Here is a 19,550-nt window from a genome sequence, read left to right on the forward strand (position 1 = left end):
TGTAGTAGCTTTTTTGCTCAAGTATGACAATGCTGTTGGTCCATCTTCTCATGAACTTTATACCGTCTTCTAGAAGACATTTTTCCATCTGTTTCTTCTAAGACCTGAAAGTAGTCGTCATGCCAACTAAATGACTAATTTGCTGTAGTCATCAGACACATCTCAGTCTTCCATGATGAAACTGCTTCTTTCTGCAGTAACACTTAAATGCACGGGCCAAGTAAAATATTTATGTTATGATGGACACTATATGTACAGTCCAGTGTTGAGGGTGGTTACGTCAGATACGGTAGATCAACAGTGAAGTTGGTGCTCCAATGAATGGCACAGCTCCAACAGCTGGGAGTGAGATACCATGGAGCAGTTTGGTGTTCAGGACTGTAATGTGAATGAGGGGGACTGAGTTTCAAATTTCTAATACAAATAAACCTGTCTTCCACGTCAGAAGTGAATGTTCTGACCTCTGGAAACTGGCTTCGTTGGAATGCCTTCCCTTGTCATTCCTAGGAGATCGTCATGGATGAGTCTTTCATGTATAAGATTAGTTTGAAATTATCTGTTGGATGTAAGTTAGTTATCTGTTTAAAAATAAAAAAAGTGTAAATGCACACTTTTCCAAATCTGTATTAATATGCTCGTTATCAAAGTTAAAGCTTTTTCCTTTTTAATTCTGCTGCGTCTTTTGATATAGCCAAAGTAATGAAAGTTTAGATAATGCATTGGTTAAATGTGTTATGCAGGAAAGCACAGTTGCCAGTACTGAGAACTATTTGGATGCTGCTTTTCAAATTATGCATTCCTACCTAGAGAGGTGACAGCTGGAAGGGGTTAATTTCCCCACCCTTTCAGAGTCCCTAATGGCACTTCTTACCATGTATTTGCAATTCTTTGTACTGCATCTCCCTGATTTCCTGCAGTGCATATTGTGTTAGACATGTTGTAACTTAGCTTGCCTTCAGGCAAATTGAGTGCAGTTTTCCTTTGCATTCAGCCTTAATCTCACTGCTCTGAGGAAGCTCAACAAAGAGAGGAAATTATGAAGAAAAATACAGATGTCCTATAATAACATTCTTAATGTATCTCTAAATCATCCTTGTGAACAAGTGGTATCTTACTGCCTTCACCCTTCCAGAAAAGTGTCTTCAGGTACATTTCCTTCCTTTTGCAGCAATAGCTATTACAGAAAAGGACAGAGGAGTTTTAATATTTTAATTAAAGTAGGAGGCTTCTGATGACACTGTTGAGAGCTGTATCACCACTCCTATCAGGCCTGGCTCTAGGCATTGGCAAATTAGGAGGTTGCCTGCAAAAGCAAAATGGTGTCCTATGCTGTAGCCTGGGTGAGCCAGGCTGGCTGATCTATTGCCAGCAAGAGGTTAGCGTATGTGGAGCCCTTTCTGAGTAGGAGAGCAAACCATCTTCCTTCTGTCCATGTCCTCTTTCTCTTCTTTGGATATCACCCTTCACGGCAGGAGTAGCCAGGTCCTGGCAAAATTTCAGCTCTTCCTCTCGCTGTCCTTTGAAAGGAAAAAAGTTATTTTTTTGTAACTACTTCTCGATTCTCGGCTGGCTCCAATTTCTGTATTTCTACAAAAGAGGATGAAGCAGTGGAATGCCTGCTTCCTTTGCTCCAGCCTTGCTAGTGGGCAAGTGGTGGTACAGTCATGGCCTCATTCCAGTTTGGCTCTGATTCCAAAGTTGTGTGTGAACTTAATGTTTCCATAATCAGTATACTTTTAACATCTTTCAATTAGGAAATAATTAAGAGCTATGAGTAGGATTCATATTTTACTCTTATGGATACAAAAAAAGCCATGTTTTTAATCTCCAGAATATTAAAGCTCTTTCCCTCATACTTGCACGTAAACTCCCTTCCACTTTATTATGCGTGTCTGGACAGGTGGACATTGGTTTAAGAAAATCCAGGAACTTGAAAATACATAGTTGATGCTTTAACTTTTCTAAGGTTGCATCTTTTAGATACACATCAAAAACTGACATAGACTCATAAGCTATTTTAATGATATATCCTATCACTTGCTGCAACAAGTCCATAAACCTAATTTTAGACTTTTTATAGTCTCTCAGAATAGACAATTGCAATAGCAGTATCACTGGCCTGCTTTTTTATAGTGCTCTGCTGTGATATGAAACCCCAAAAATTCAATGCAGGAAGTGTGTGTAGACAGACAAAAGCTCACTAGTATCTTTCTAGTTTGAGGACAGGAGTTTGTGTTGTCCCAGTTCCAGGTACAAAGCAGAACACAAGCCATTTACCAAACTTCTAGAATTTTAGCTTCGAGAAGGACATACTGAGGTTATGTAAGAAGGTTCATTCTCAAGTAATTTTCTGTGTATTAATAAGCAGTAAGTGTGAGCCTGGAGTGATGAGAGTACTTTAATACCTTGAGTGCTTTTAAATGAGATGGAGTACGTCAGGGCAACACAACAGTAGTGGAGGAGGAATATTTAGAAAGTTACACTTTTCCAGCAAGTTGGAAATGTGAACTTCCATTTGAACTGCAGTGTAATGCAGGCAGAACATTCACTCTCAGATTTCTATATTAAAATACTTCTTTTGGAAATATTTGGATTATGCAGTCTGATTTTTTTTTTTTTTCTGTAGTTTTACTGGAGAATCTTCCAGATGTTTCAAAACAATTCTTGTATTTTTTGGAAAAGATGGGAGGATTGAACCTATAACAGAGACTTCCTTTCTCTAAATCATACATAATGCATTGGAATTTGTTATTAGAAACAAACAACAGAATTTCAAGGTTACTGAAGTCCCCTTTTCTGGCTGTTTATCTTATGATGTTGGAACACTTTCTCTGCTCTTAGAATTTTATAAACTAGACTACCTGAAATTATCATACTAAGTATAAATTGAAATATAAATTCCACTTAAGGATATATGCCGTAATTTTCTTGTTTAAAACTTCTTCTGAGAGGTTAGAACCACCAAATGAATATAATATGCAAATAGACTTATATGGAATTTAGGCCTGGTGATCTGGACCATAACGACGCAGTTTCAGATGTTCAGTTTGATTAAAAAAGGCTATCTGGGCTGCAGCCCAAATTTACTTTCTTTTCCATTGTATCAAAATATCACCTCTCCTTTTCCATTTTTTTTTAGAATTGTTTCTTGTCACAAAAAAGTAGATAGTTTTATTATGCCAAAAGAATTGGCTGCTTTGCTTTACCCTAGCTGGTGAAAAGAGACCACTTCTACCTGTGACCTTTGAAAACACAACTGTTGAACAAAAGCTACTATTTTGCACTTTGCCTATGCAGCCTTTTAAAAGTAGCGGCAGTGAATTTCTGCCATGGTGTGATTAAGTTAGACTAAAAATCAGCAGAATCAGTCCATTCATCTAATCCAACATAACATCTCTCAGCCATGGACAAACACCGCTGTTTTTCTTTTGAATCCAGAGGTGCCTCTGGTCTCCAAGAGTCCAAATGTTGAAGGCGTTGAACCGCCTACAGGTTTTCAGACAAAACTGAGTCTCTTTTTGCTAATGTCAGTGACAAAACTCCAAGAGGAGAAACAGTGCTGGCTTAGAACTTGGGAAGCTGGTACACAGTTGCCTGTTTTAACACATACCTTCTTTATGGCTCTTGAACGTGGCTCTCTGTGCCCCAGTTCTCTACCTGTAAAATGGGATTGATAGTTTCCTGTTTCAGAATGGGATGTTATGAAAATTGGTAGCCCAAGTAGTCAGATATTGCAGCGGTAAGGATGCATGCATATTTATCAATGTAGACAAATAGCATTTCTGCCTCCAGGAGAAGTGAAATGCCTAATGGAAGAAGAAATAACAGATGTGGGAGAGACTAAAGGACTACTAGGAGAGGATGCAAATCTTGAATCTGATGCAACAAAACTACTAGGCAGAGAAAGAACTCAGAGAGAAGGCAGTTGTAGTCAGAAGGTGTCAATGTGACCTTTGCAGTAGATGTGACCTTGCTCTGCTTGTTCTGTAAGCCGTTTAGGTGCGAACCAGCTCCAGTCAGAAGCTCTATTGCCACCTTAGGGCTGGGCTGAGGCCAGTAGGGTTTGATAACACAGCTATTGGATTGGAACAGGTCACATTGGAATGGCAGAGAGAGCTTGGCTTTGTCTGCAAATGACCCGAACACTAGCCTCACTGGGGAAAACAGTCTGCTGTGATCAACAGTATGTTGGATACGTCAAAGAGAAGGGGGTGGTTGGAAACCTGGGAAGCATAATGTCACTGTGGTTCATGCAAGTAATAGCTAAAGCAGAGACTTCACTGAGCTGACTTTTCTTACCCATACTCCTAATATTTTCCAGAATTTAATTATCCTGGATCCTCTTGTAATGAATGAAGAGAAAATAAGGCCATCACTAGAGAAACGTTTGGAAGCTATTATTAGTGGAGCTGCTCTGCTAGCAGATTCTTCCTGTACACGTGACTTTCATCGAGAACGCATCATTGCTGAGTGCAATGCTATCCGCCAAGCTCTTCAAGACCTGCTTTCTGAATACATGAATAATGTAGGTAACCATGTTTTTTTCTTATTTATTTTTTAATGTCTGTTTCAAAGCCTACTGTAATATAGATATATATTGCATAGAAGTAATTAGGCATGATTAGTTTTGTGGTCGCTCATGGAGTTTGACCTATATTTTTCAACATGCTCTTTAAAAGGCCAACAGGAGCACTTTTCTACATAAATCTAAGTGAAAACTAGCTACAAACCTCTAGAATGAGTGAGGTTTGTATTATCTCCTATAGTCTGTAGAAAATGCTATATTGCAGATAGGGTATACACATGTTTAGATTATTTTATGCCTATTCTGAACTGTCACCAGTATGGAACAGACACAGTCATCCTTCATATGCTAGCAACAAGAGTTTCTTCATCATTTAACTTCCTAGTTCCCTCTTAGAATTTGAGGACCAGAGTTCTAAAATGTTCTCTTTGTTCCTATAGTATGCAACAACGTAAATAGTAATTGTTTAAAATGTAAGTAATCCATCTCTGTCCTTTTAAAATAGAATGTTCACAACACTACATTTGATATGTCTAAGAGCAGGAAGTTAAGACTTATTTTGCTAAATTAGAAAGTCAGAAATGTTCAGTAAATCCAGAAATCTCATTGTCTGGGATACTTATAAGCCAATTCACAGGATACAGTTGGGGTTGGAAGGCACCTTTGCTGATAATCTGGTCCAACCCCCCTGTTCAAAACAGGGTCAACTAGAGCAGGTTGCCCAGGACCATGTCCAGCTGGGTTTTGAGCAGCTCCAAGGCTGGGGACTCCACAGCCCCTCTGGACAACCTGCTCCAGTGTTCAACCACCCTCAAAGTAAACAAGTGCTTCCTTAGGTTCAAGTGGACTTGCCTGTGTTTCAGTTTGGGCCCGTTGCCTCACATCCTGTCCCTGGGAAGCCCTGAGGAGAGTCTGGCTCCGTTGTCTTTACACCCTCCCTGCAGATCTTCATACGCATTGCTGAGATCCCCCAGGAGCCTTCTCTTCTCCCGCCTAAATGCTCCCTGCTCCCTGCTTGGCCTCTCCTCGTAGGAGAGATGCTCCAGGCCCTTAATCCTCTCTGTGGCCCTTTGCTGGACTTGCACCAGTGTGTCCGTCTCTCTCTTGTGCTGGGGAGCCCAGCACTGCACCCAGCCCTGCACGTGTGGCCTCCGCAGGGCTGAGTCGAGGGGCAGCATCGCCTCCCTCAACCTGCTGGCAGTGCTTGTCCTGATGCAGCCCAGGAGGCTGTCGGCCTTCTTTGCCGCAAAGGCGCTTCAACTTGTTCACTGGTAGATTTTTGGAAAGGAATATAGTTTCATTGCTTTTTAAAAATTACTATTAAATTTAAATAACTGATTTGGCACTTTCTGTATCTGGCAGTTACATGATAAAACAGTGGAGTCAAATACTATTAATATGGGTACAAAGTGTTAATATCATGCCTTTCGTCTGGAAACATTTTCTGTAGGCACACTGTTCTTCTCTAAAGATACATCACGATGATTCATCTGCCACATTGAGAGGATAATTGTATGATACAGCTATTTGTTTCTCTTTTTGGGAGCTGAAATTCCTTTCTATTTTGTAAGTCATACTGCTTTCCTAGTCCAAAGCTGTTCTGATGAGGCAGTTTTGTCTTATTCCTTAGGAAAATGAAGGGTGGGGATTAAGGTAATCTATGCATATCAGAAATAAAAATATCTCAGATATTTTACCTGCTGATCTTTTCTCTAATTTATTCACCATATTTGGGAAAGAATTACAGCTGATTTATTCCATTATCTATGAATTCAAGTTGCTGTTTCAGTCCCTAAACAGATAAAGATGCTTCCATTTTTTAAACTCAGTATTTATCTGTAGCATATCTGTTGAATGGAACTTAAGTCCTGAACCATTCTGGTGGTGCTTTACACATGGGTCAGCTATGTGAAATCTTTTTTAGCTTTGGTTAGCTTGGAATGTCAGTCTTTGATACCTTCTTGTAGCAAATGTCTGTTGCAGATATCTGTTCTGGGGTGGATCTGGTTTGCTGATAAAAGGCTGAAAGTTTAATAAGGAAGGCATCACCTGAAGTACGAGGGAACATGGAGGCATACAAATGTGCTTAGCAATCTGTATCAGTCCAAAAGATCAGTGTGGGTTTGTTGCAAGAACCCTTTAGTGGAATTCTGTATCTTGCAGGAGTCAAACTGCATGATTGTAAGTGGTCTTAAATCCTTGGACTCTTGGAACAAAATTGTGATTGTCTTTTCTATTTCAGAAATACCATGCTTCTAGGGTTACCTAATGCAGACTAAGGGGAAGTGAAGAATACATTGTCCAACTGAAAGTGTAAACTTGAGAGAGTCAGGAAGCAGCTACTTAAAGCAAAAAGGGAAAGTGTCTGCACGAGATGGTAAGGGCAAGGAGGAGGGAAATGGAAAGGAAGAAATACAAAAGATTTAAACGTCGTTTCAGTTCTTCTCAGTCATTCTCATGAGCTGTAATATCCAGTTGCTTGGAAGATTTTTTTCTAGATATGTAGCTGTCATTTCTTGCTGGTATATTGGTTTGATGAGTTTTCTTAAGGCTTCTTTCTGTCTGGGTGTTGCTAGTGAGGGCTGCATTGCTTCAGAGACACCATACACAAAAAGGCAAATCCTTCTTCTCTAGCAGCTGGTTTACCAGGAGGCTGTATGAGCTGCATTGGCACTGGTGACATCCAGTGCATCTCCAGAGCCCCTGGGTCTTTCTTAGAGTGCTGGTGTTGGATGTGGCCTGCCTTCCTTGCAGAGGGAAATCACTGTTTTCTGCCATAACAATGGATTAATAAAGAGAACATCATAGGACATCCCACTCCCATCCCACTCCCATGCATCCCATTTTTGGCTGTCCGTGTCTGTTCATAAATACTTAGAAATTTGGCTGATTGGGTTGGTGAAGTTCTACCAGGGTGAATCTAGACTCTTGCTTGATGGGTTGTTATTTAATAGTGGACAGGAACACAGCCCTGTCAGCCAGGTTTCACAGCCAATGCAAACACTCTAGTGCTGTTGCTCTCTTCTTTGCCATGTATATTTTACAGGTTTCTGAATGTCCACTTTGTCCCTAAACTCTGTTTCCCACATACTGGATTGCTTCATTTTAGGAAGCCTTCCCCACTCTGTAGTTTGGCTAACATTGTCTGTGAGCCCCTTCCTCTGCTTCTTGGTGTGATCATGATGAATATATCTCTTAGCTGGGGAGGCGCTCAGCTTTATAGGGAGCACACTGAGATGGCTAGACTGCTCAGGACCAAAGATCCACAAGTCTTTACAAGCCTGTTCTGCAATCCCCAAATACGTGCCATTCCCTCGATTTTCTTCTTCAAGAAGTCCTGTATAAAGGTGGTGACAGATGATTTGAATACAAAGTAGTACGTGAACAAGCAGGGAGACGCGTTGTCTGTTCTCTGTCATGAGGCAATGACACTGGTGCTGCAGTTGTAGTGTTGTGTGAAGGAGTCAGAAACCCTTCAGCGGTAACTGATGGTGGGGGGTTCCCGTGTATTTAGAATGAACTCTTAAAGAGGAAAGACAAATTCTTTACCAGTGATTGCTCTCACTGATATGCTATAAATATGTATGTTAGTCTCCTACTCACTTTTCCCCTCTCTTCTAGTACTTTATGTTTACACTTTAAGGAATTGAAAAAAGAATTTAAGTGGTGGCAGACTGTCTTACATGCTTCACAGTAGGCAAGAGAAAGAAGGAAAGATCCAGTGTGTTTTCTCAACGGTTATTTAAAGGGCAAGTGTCTGGTCCTAGGAGGCAAGGCATGAGTGTGCTTGTTGCCAGAATGTGTACAGGGACCGTTCCTCCCAGAGGACACCAGTAAGCAGCTTCTCCAGCAGCCAGACTACTTACTAAGTATGGTCCAAATCCACAAGAGTACTTAAGAGCAGCAGTGCTCAGCATGGGAAATCTGAGTGTGCATTTTCTCTGTTGAGAAACGCTGTTGAGTCTTTATGGCAAAACATAGCAGTAGCTCAGCAGAGTGGACTCCTTGCTTGCTTTCTTGGCCAATGGATTTTACACTCTTATTAGCAGTTTTTGGCTTTAACAGGGTTATTCCCAAGGACTTCAGTGCCTAAATTATGCCCAAGTTCTGCGTCATCAAAGTCTGTTTTCTGAAACTAGCCCTCAGTGCTTAAACAAATGTACAGGAACTTATGATTTAGCCCTAACTATTTGAAACAGTATAAGGGATACAGCTTTCGTTGTTTCCAGATTTGTTTTGTTTTTATTTCTCAATTATTCTAAGTCTCTAAATAAGCTTCAAGGACATCAAGTGAAATCAAGGGCCTATTGATGTCAGTGATAAAACTTGAGAGTTTTCTCTGAAAGCCAGGAAAAACATCTTTTCAACTGTTATTGCCTTTTATGTTAGTGGCTGCTTTTCACAGAGGCTGTATCAAAATGAGGTGATGCAGTGGAAATTTAAGCAAAATGTTCTTTACACTAATAAAGACCCATTCTGTCTCCAAGAAGCTTAAGTTTTTCTATTCACAAAGTAATTCAGACAAGTAGTAAATCACAAAGTAAGGCAAATATATTTATAATTCTTCTGAAAAGCAGCAATCTTTCTTTTGGTATTGCTGGATTATTTGTATTATCACTATTCTCTTTGAATTTGCTGATAGATATGTACTGTTAAGGGATATGTTTACATTTCAGGACATCAAATAACAGAAATTACTGTTTTGAATTTGGATAGTTTATCTATGGCAGAATCATACTACAGTGTGTGGATAAGAATGTATCCATGGGAGCAATCACTTTGTTCCAGTACTAAGCACTTGCATTCTCCTAATGCAAAAACTATTGTCTTGTCTCTGTTCATCCTTTAAAATAAAAAGTTACTGAATACATTGGATGCAGCAATCCTGACTGTTGTTTCTTGAGTTTTCTCTGTATTCTTTTACTCTCAGTCACAACAGAGATATGCACTTACCCAGGTGATCAACAGGGATAATAGAATTGTGAATGAGTGTGGGTTTAAGTGGGCCATTGTGAGCAGCAATTAGGATGACAGGCACAGCTTTGCTTGCCTGCATTAAATCCGGATGGCATGGCTGAGTAATTATTCCTCACCCACTTGGGGGTTTGAACAGAGCTCCCTAGCTAGGTTATTCCGACAGGGCTGAAAAGAGGTTGGTAAAGAAAGCTGGGATGTACTGATGATATGATAGCTGCTTTCTTTAGCTAAAGTTTCCTTACTTTTGAAAGATTGTTTCATGATATTGTGGCTGTATCAGTTTCTCATCTTATTCTGGACATTGGTTGGATATATATATATATATATTTATTAGCTATGTTTGGATAACATACTTTATGCCATTTCTGATAGGTTGTGATTTCATTGATATTTGTTGTGCATTTGAAAGACTTCTGTTTCTTAACTGGTTCTTATGTAAAATTACCTAAAGTTTTGGATCAAATAATTTTGGTAAAATTCCTTGCATTTTTTATGGTAATTTTCAAAGTTTATGGATGTTTTCAAGACTTATTTTTTAAAGTAGCTTCAAATGAAAATTTGAAAAAAAAGAGCAGAAAAAATATGTTCTAAAACATATTTTGTTCTTTCTAAATAAACATTTTAGCCAAGTTGATACAGATTTGAAAAATGTGTCAATACCATCAGATGATTTTTCTTGTTAAAAATTATCAATGCACAGAAGCATGTCTGCGAGCCCTCAGCTGTGATCTTGCAAACCCGCAGCAGCTCACTAGTATAATGTGCAGTTCTGGAGGTCCCTGTGCTGCTTGTGTCACGGGTTACGGCCGCTGCTGCTGCTCGCTGTACTGTAACACGTGTGTGCTGAGTGTGGCTGGGCGTGGGAGCAGAGCCAAACCATCTCCGCTCTCACCAGTGGTGGCTTCAGTCTCTTACAAAGGCATTTAAAAAAATGGCAAGAGACTAATGCTGCACTTTGGGGGACAGATTGGGGAGTGGGCTGAAGTTGACCCCATTGTGCATATTTATGTTACCTATCTAGGATACTGATGGTCAAACCCTGAGCATCCGTGTAGTCTCAGGGCAGGCCAAGCTGAGGCTGACTATAAATCTCCTCTGGCTTTGTGGCAGACAGCATCAGGACCACTCCAGGAAGGTCACATGCTGATGATGCAAGGGAGATGGGATAGTTGGAGGCAGAAGGTGAAGCCCCCATATTGCACGTAGGGCATACTTGAATCTTCACTGGGAATGCAACTGCTGGAGTTTTATTTCCCTGGATTCCCTGAGGGTTGTCTGAAGCCTATTGCCTCACCACAGGTTTGTGTCCACAGCTACTAGTTATGAGACACGTTTGGATTTGAGACACATTTGGATCTGAGGACATACATGGAAATACTGTGAGAACGGAGCCAGAGGAGCATGGAACCCTGAAAGCAGGGGGGCAGCCGACATAGGGAGTGAGCTGGAGGGTGCTGAGCTTGGTAAAGAGAAGATCCGCAATACAGAGCTCTGTATAGCTGTGGGGGAAGGTCCAACTCTGGGAAGGATGATGCACAGGATAGTTGGGACTTGTGTTATTGCACCTGTCTGGATTTCAAATTGTAACTGTTGTCCACTTACTGGCACTGAGTCTTGGAAGTTCAAAATCAGATAATGAATGGAAAACCAGGAGTTTTTCTTTTATTAATGGCATGGCTCTGGGCCTTGTTGTCTTGACTCATGAATTTGAGTGCTAAGCAGTGCTAATGCCTTGCTTTACCCCTGCACTGAATGCTCTTCAACAACACATGTGACCCAATGTCTCTGTGCAGAGATTGCTAGTGGTAGGTAACGTTCTGTGTAGTATTTTATTGCTGTTCCTACCCTTTCAAAGTGAGGGGACATATAGATGCCTCAGACTTCATCTGCCCTGTGCTTTATGGTTTCCTGCTGAAAGTTTTTACCACTTCCCTGGGTAGAGAGAGGACAAGACACTCTGGTTTATGATCACAGTGGTGCAGTGCATCTCTCGTTTAAGCTACTTATTCTTGCTCTGAGCAGTGGCTTTTTCATTTCAGTGATCACAGGGAACATTTTGGTAGTTCTGCAAACTGCACAAAGTCCTCCAAAGACTTATTTCAGGTTGAGGAAAATGTTTTGTTCAGCTTAAAAAGGGAATGTTTCATGTTTTTAATTTAAAGAATTGCCCAGCTCTCTTTGTTAGATATTTGCATCTCTTGGGGGTATTTTCCCTTATTTATCCATGTGTTATAAGTGCAGAAAAGGCAATTACTAATATTTAATAATATGAATGTGTAAAGATTGGCACTCCATAAGCAGAATATTAGGAGACAAAATGGAATCTCTTACCATGATTTGCGTGAATGAAATAACAAGCAAACTTGCAAAAATGCTCCAGTCTCTCTTCATATCTGTCATAATTCTTTATGGTAAAAGCTTAATTCTCCATTCCTGTAAGGTTTCCCCTATTCTGCTCCTCTCAGATGGGCTTATAGCCTTATTCTAGATCATTTTGCCTATCAGAATCATTAATGTTGAAAATATAAATAGGCAATGTGAATAAACAGATTATTTGGATTCAGCAAATCAACACTGGCACTACAGCATTAGATACAGTTCCATTTCACAACTGTCAGAACTGGTACTGGGGCTTTTTTCATATTAACTGAAGCAGGAGAGATCTATGATTTGCCCTGCCCCTTTCCTTTACCTTAACTCCTTCTTCCACAAACTTATCAGGGAGGATTTTAAAGATTCTTAAATGTCATGGAGTCTTGCGGCCCAGAATAAAGTGATACAAACTGATACATAGTAGAATATATGTCCAGCCATTTTCTGGATAATTTTATTATTCTTATGTGTAGTACTAGAAGCAGCCAGCCTGTTTTTTCTTGCTGTCCTGGCTTAAAAAGACACTGAACAAACACATCAACCTCTTCACAGGCTTCACAGAACATGCACAATTTCAGGAAACATAGCATGTGCCATTTTTAGTTTCATTCATTTGGGCCTATTTGTGTTTATATTTTGGAAGGGGGTGGAGTGAGCAGTCTAATATGAGCATTTTTTATGATATGCTGAAAGTGTATTTGGAATGTATATTTTCCTTCATGAATGCATTTTTCTAGTTGCTCTAAATCTTAAATTTTTCTCATCTCAGTACCTGCCAGCTATTGTTTCCTTTTCTATACAAAACTGCTATGGTGCTGTGCATTTAAAATGTTGTCATGAAAGATCTTCTTGCCACATATCCAGTCCACAGATCATGTATCGATACCATGTCTCGTGTTAGACTAGACTAGCAAGGGAGATTGGGGAAGCTGCTTGTTAAAATCTTTAAGAGCAGGATAGCTGAACATCTGTTGTGGTTTGTTCCTGTTTAGCTAATTATCTCTTGGGGCAGGAGGGTGAACCAGCTGACCTCATAAAAATCCCCTTTTTCTGTATTTCATATAGGAACATCTACTAACAGAGCTTGTGTTCACATGTCCTTTTGTAAGAGGAATGGAGTTGAATGTTTCTACTTCACTGTCCTCTTCATATTCAAAATTCTTCAAACAAGTGCTGTTCTAGAGGAGTTTGGAAGTCAGATACAGCAAAATTTAAGCTAGATAAATCTGAATGTGTGATGTGTGGGTGGAAAGAGTCATTCAGGTTTTTCTTACCTAGGGTTTTTTTTAATGACTATTGAATATTATGTCTGCAGAAAAAAGATCTATTCCAGTAAAATTGGTATGCTCATATGGCATATTATACTGGCATTTATACAGGAAAGCATATCTGTAGTTGACACTGGCTGAGTACTTAATTTAGCTGACTTTGAACACTCTTATGGTAGGTGTTCTTATGTTTTATACGCAGTATTTGGGAAATTAAAAATCATTTTTCTAATGTTACTTTTGTCAAACATTTAGTTTTAAAGGGAAATTAGATATGAAATGTTCAGAAAAAAAATTTCTAGTGTGTTTGAAAGGCAAAAGTAATCTAGTGAATTCCCCAAATAGATTTATAGTTGAAAAATAAGCTGCAGCTAAATTTACCTGACTATTTACGGTGTTATAGAATTTGCAGGAAACAGGGATCTATGCACATGAACTAAAGAAAGGTAATGAAAGCTTATCTATTCTTAAGCCCTGTTTTTCATTTAACGGTTCTGAGGCAAGCTATTTCAGGATTAATCGAAACCTTACTTAAGGCTTGAATTGAAGTAATATAGGGCGATGAGCGACTCGTGGATCTGTAGAGGATGATTCAGAACGATAGTCAGTAATTTGTATTTGGTATACCTGACAGCACTGGAAATATATTAGGTTGCCGAAGACTAATGTTTTTTTCAAGGAACCTTCAATGATGTGGCGTTTTCTCTCTCCCCAAGATTAAATAAATCCTTGGTTATGGTAGTAAACAAGCCTTACAAATAAATATTAGAAGGATTTGTTTACTAAACATCTAGCTAGCTGTTTAATTTACAATATTTTTTTCACAGTTTATGCAAAATTATTGTCTTTTCTAGACCAATTTCCTGTTTTCTTGAGGATAGTAAAGACTGATCATTTTTCTAAATGTTAGTATGCCATTTCTGTTGTTACTGTTATTATTCTAAATATCAGTATGCCAAGTCCAGTGTTTCAACATGCATTTCTATTGTTTTTTAATCTGTTTATGACAGCTGATTTTTGTTGTCCAAATATATTTCTAAATGTTATTCTTGTTCAGGTTAGAAAGTATTTACTTTTGGTTTATGTAACAATTCTTATGAAAAGATCGATCATTGATAGTTTAGGGGATTCTTAATAGAAAATTAATATTACGAACAAATTAAGAGCAAATCCAACTTTTCTTTAAACTTCTTAACCAAACAAGGGAAAATGTTTTTATAAGCAAATCCAAAATGTTTTAAGTTCTTCTCTTCAAAAAAGCTTTAATTACTAAGTGTATATCCTGGTGGACAAGAAGTTGACCACAAGGCAGCAAGGTGCCCTTGCAGCAAAGAAGGCCGACAGCCTCCTGGGCTGCATCAAGACGAGTGCTGCCAGCAGGTTGAGGGAGGCGATGCTGCCCCTCGACTCAGCCCTGCGGAGGCCACTCGTGCAGGGCTGGGTGCAGTGCTGGGCTCCCCAGCACAAGAGAGAGACGGACACACTGGTGCAAGTCCAGCAAAGGGCCACAGAGAGGATTAAGGGCCTGGAGCATCTCTCCTACGAGGAGAGGCCAAGCAGGGAGCAGGGAGCATTTAGGCGGGAGAAGAGAAGGCTCCTGGGGGATCTCAGCAATGCGTATGAAGATCTGCAGGGAGGGTGTAAAGACAACGGAGCCAGACTCTCCTCAGGGCTTCCCAGGGACAAGATGTGAGGCAACGGGCCCAAACTGAAACACAGGCAAGTCCACTTGAACCTAAGGAAGCACTTGTTTACTTTGAGGGTGGTTGAACACTGGAGCAGGTTGTCCAGAGGGGCTGTGGAGTCCCCAGCCTTGGAGCTGCTCAAAACCTAACTGGACAATGTAAAGTTTAAAAAACAAATTTTCATCTTACTAATTAAAAAAAAAAATCCTCTCATGATTGGCTTTTAATTCTCAAGAAGTACTTGTGGTTGTTTTCTAAGCCTGTGGTGCCAGTTGGCACATTTTCTTTATCTGTGAGTATGTGAAAAAAGTAAGTGTCTCAAATGAGACAGCTGCAATGCTTAGTAGAATGCAATAAATGAAATAAATTATTGTAACTACTCTGTTTACTGGAAAATCCTTGCTATTTTGGGTTATTCAAAACATTTTAAACTGTTATTACCAGTAATAAAAATTAAAGGAAATTTATACAAAGGTGGAATGAAAGGAGAACCCTGCTACCTAACTAGAGTTTATACTCAGCAATAATCTAGGATTATCTTTTCCATTAAGTAGCAAAGTATCTATTTGTTTTTTAAATCTTAATATTGTATAGTAAGAATTCTCAGTTGTGTAAATAGAGATAGCTGCTAAAGGAAATCTCCCCCTCCATTCTTATGTACTGAATATACTTAATAAAAGGTCTTCGCAAGAGAAGAGAAGGTTAATGATCAGTTTGAAATCCATGTAAATAAGAGAAATTAAGTATAAAGGTGATATATGTTCCTGGAAGGAGTTAATGGAAAGCAAAACTGGAGCCCAAGGTAAGTCTTTCTCTGGAAATTTGATTAGTACTCTTAATACAGGAAAAAAAAGGCTGTATTTTTTGTTCTGTTTAGCTCACTGTGCACATGCACAAATGAGCAATGTATACATGAGAGGGAAGACACACAAACAGAAAATATTTTGATTTGGTAATGATGTTATTCTCCCCATTTCCAGTCTACTATTCGGAATAATAAGGAAGAGAAATAGATGAAAATTTAGCAGAGTTCCAATAGGATGTGCTCTAAATGAAACCAAACTATGACTAGATAAAGAAATCATGAAGTGCTCTGTGCCAGTTGGTCAGTAGCCATTTTTAAGGAGACAAGTTTATAGTGATGTTTTTGAGCCTTGCTACAATTGGCTGGGAAACGGAGTTTATATTTCTTGGATTTCAAGTTATTGGAAAACTTTTCCTTTCTAATTAAAAAAAAAAAAAAAAGAGGCCTAATAATTTCCTGGATTCTGCCAGCCGCCTCTTGTGCACATGTTAAAGCAAGATTTCACAATGAAACGCACTGGGATATCTCAGGAAGTGCTGACTGACACCAACAAGATTATTATCAGTTTTATATCCATCCACTGTACAGTTTAGCTGTACACAACAGCTGTAGGCAAACTGGCCAGACTGTTGAAATGAGAGAGGAAGTATTATGCTAGATCCCGATGGGAAACGAGAGCGCTGTTGCGTGTGACTGAGCCTGCAAGCCCTGAATGTGCCCCGTATAAGGCTGCCAGGTTGTCAGGCATCTTGCTCCTTGGAACACACGCCTCTCTGAGCTGAAGAATCAGGCGTTTTGTAGGGGAGGATTACTCAGGGATTGGTACCTCCAAGTTCTTCATTCCTGGAACAGTCTAGGAGCAATGGATCTGAAACCTTCCGATTGTGCTTCCAAGGCAATCTTGCAAAGGAGCTGCAGAGCTGGCAGGACGTACGCCTGTGTTGTCAGAAGAGCAGTTGCTGGGAATTTCCAATCAGATGTATTCTTGATCTGTGATGTGCATCTACTCTTGCTGTGTTTATTTCCCACCTATTATGTAGAACTATTAATGCCATTTTATATGTTAATAGCATGGTAAGCAAGTATTAAGACTTCTGATTACTTAGTTTTGTCTCCGTAGCTTTCATCAGTTGAATCTAGTAGTTAAAATACAATCATATAGTATTTTAGATTGTCAGGGCCATGTGAGTTCTGGTGAAACCCCCTGCTCAAAGAGGCCCACTGCAAAGTTGGATCAGGTTGCTCAAAGTCGTGTCCTGTAAAGTCAAATGTTTCAATGCAGATTCCATGGCCTCTCTGGGTCCCTGTTCCAGGGTTTTATCACCCTTGTTGTGAAGAAGTTTCTTCCTACTATCTAAGCAGAGTTTCCCTTTTCCCCTTGCATTGATCTAAGTGTGCAATTTGGCTGAAAGAGATGGTCCCATTTGTACCTTGCACTTCCGTGCTGTCAGCCACTCCTGCCTGTCCCCTTCCTTGTGTCAGCTCTGGTACTTACCTTACCCTGTCTCTGAGCCAAGTCAGCTTGCCAAACTGACTGTTCACTTGTTCTTGCTGGGTTAATTATCTTTCAGTTTTTAATGAGCTGAGTCAAACTCCCAGTAGGGTGCACAAGCACCACATTTGCCCCAGGGAAACAGGAGTGTGCAACAGAGCTTGGGGAAGGGGATTGGGGGAGCAGACCTGTCCCTTTTGTAGGCAATGAACTATTAACTTAGTCCACCTTGGGAAATTGGAAAGATCACCCACTTTCTCCCTTATCCATCTGACTCATCGTTTTTTCCTGGCAATGTGTGTGTTAGGGATTCGTTCTTGATGCCTGCCTTAAGCCTCAGGTTTGCACCCCTAAGAGGTTCTCATTACAGAACTTCCTTTCTAAAGCCTGTTAGCTCTTGCAGCTAAACCCTCCTTAGAAAGCTTAGAGGAGTTTTTCTCCCTTAATATTTTTCTGGTTTCCTGTTCTGTGGGAAATAATGCTTATTTTAAGGAAGAAAGCTCTTTCACTTTTTTGGATGTGCCAACACCTCTGTGTTAGATTAGCAACTCCTCCCCTCAAGGGAGAGCAGAGCCCTCCTGTCTCCCTTCACCTGCTTTTGTGCTTCATTGATTTGTTTCAGTATGAAATGTGTCTTATCCTAGTCTCTATATTCTGTGTGTATCTGTAGATTGTAACTTATTCTTGACAAGCCATCCGTATGGATAAATGTATGTAGCTCACCATTGGCTCTTGGTTGAGACTAAACATAAAGGTGTAATTAGCCAAATTAGGAAAACAATGGGTTTTCCAGAAATACGCTGTAACTGAACAGCACATGTTGTCTGTGAGCTACGTGCCGGCAGTTTCCAACAGCAACATGATAGTTAGCAAGTTAGCATAGAGTGAGCTCTGAGTCTCTTCTGTGCTTAGTTATGTTGATATTAGCAGAAAATCGGGGTGTCCACACCTGGCCTTAGGATAACCAGTAAACACTATCCTTCCAGAGGTGCTCATTTCCTATTTGAACTGGCCGTGTCTGGCAGAGGACAATAGAAAAAATTTGTTGAAGAATACTTGTTACTTAATGCAAATCAGGTCTGAAGATTACTCGGAAGAAAAGGTTATGTGTGGCCTTTCTGCCACAGAATTAAAAAGAAAATCCTTCAAAATCCATATTTCAAGTGTATTTTGTTCTGAATTGGGGTCTTTATTGTGATTCAGGTGATGACTGCTAGTTGCAAGAAAGAAAACATGAAATACAGCATATACAAAAACATTACTTAGTAGAATTGCAACCAGAAACCGTCACTGTGACTGTTTTTATTGATCGGAGTCAAACTTTGAGGAGGGCACACAGGTAGTATTTTATAGACTACCTTTTAAACAGAAATACTAGATATTAATAGAAATATTAGAGGTTTATAGAATATAATTAGTAATATGTTGTCATTGTTTACTTCTTTAAAATTAATAAATAGGCAAAAGTAACAATTGATGTCTGGCACTGGACTTCATAAGTCACTGTTTCTTGTTTTCTGTAGGGTAGTCTGAGTGCCACAGAAGTTCAGCAATTTACAGAATCACCTCTCTTGTTATGATTAATGATTCCTCATAACCCACCTGTCTAAAATGGAATGATGTTATACACTGTTGCAGATAATAATTATCATGTCCTTTGTCATTAACTGTGTATCTTATATTCTTTGCAACAGATAATATCTCTTATCTGTGCATTGGTTAAATTGAAGAAGTAGTTAAAAGACTCCGTCAGCAGCATGTTGTGAAATTATTGGCAAGCCCATCGGCTCTAAAAAATCATGTGTAAGGAGTGACATTTTTCAATATTGCCTTTATTTCTTTGGCGTAAACTAGAAATAGATTTTTTACATTTCTCTTTGGAGGCCTTATAGTATTTTCTTAGAAATAATGTTATTGTAGACACGATAATCTAAGAAACAATGGTAACCAATTAAGGGGTTGTAGTCCTAAGAGCTGTCTTCCTTTTTCCAACTATAATAGCTGGTCTAATTAAAGCTATTACTCCTCCCTGAAAAATATGTTTGCTTAAACAAAATTCTAGAAATATTTATAATTCCTGATGATATTATTGTGAAATCTTTATCCTGGTAAATTTGCAGTATTGGTGAGTTAAACAGGTGAAACTGTTGTTTTCAGGTAAAGGAGAGCTGGCAGCTGTTGTGAGCTGATGAACAATGGAGCGAGGGAATAATTTCTACTTTTAGAGAGACATGTTTGCTTTGCTGCTCTCAGTTTTCTGAGGATGAGTAGGAGCCTGCTACTGGTTCCTACTGGAAGCAGATTATTACCCCAGTGGGCTGGCCTTGCTTTGGTGAGCAGCTCATTGTCACAGCGGAGCAAAAAGATGATCTCAGCAAGGAGGTCTCACCTCTGTCATCTCTTAGGGCCTGGGACTGGCCCTTGC

The 19,550-nt window shown here is 39.6% G+C and overlaps 1 protein-coding gene across 1 annotated transcript in view; it reads left to right on the forward strand.

The window, feature by feature from the left end:
• The window catches only part of CTNNA3 (catenin alpha 3), a 586,211-nt gene that overhangs the window by 141,352 nt on the left and 425,309 nt on the right, over positions 1–19,550 (forward strand). The window contains exon 7 of the mRNA XM_013945648.2: positions 4,322–4,525. Within this exon, the coding sequence (XP_013801102.2) occupies positions 4,322–4,525 (204 nt within the window). The remainder of the gene's footprint in view (positions 1–4,321; positions 4,526–19,550) is intronic.

The sequence above is a fragment of the Apteryx mantelli genome, chromosome 7 (genome assembly GCF_036417845.1).
Source record: "Apteryx mantelli isolate bAptMan1 chromosome 7, bAptMan1.hap1, whole genome shotgun sequence".
Taxonomy (NCBI): Eukaryota; Metazoa; Chordata; class Aves; order Apterygiformes; family Apterygidae; genus Apteryx; species Apteryx mantelli.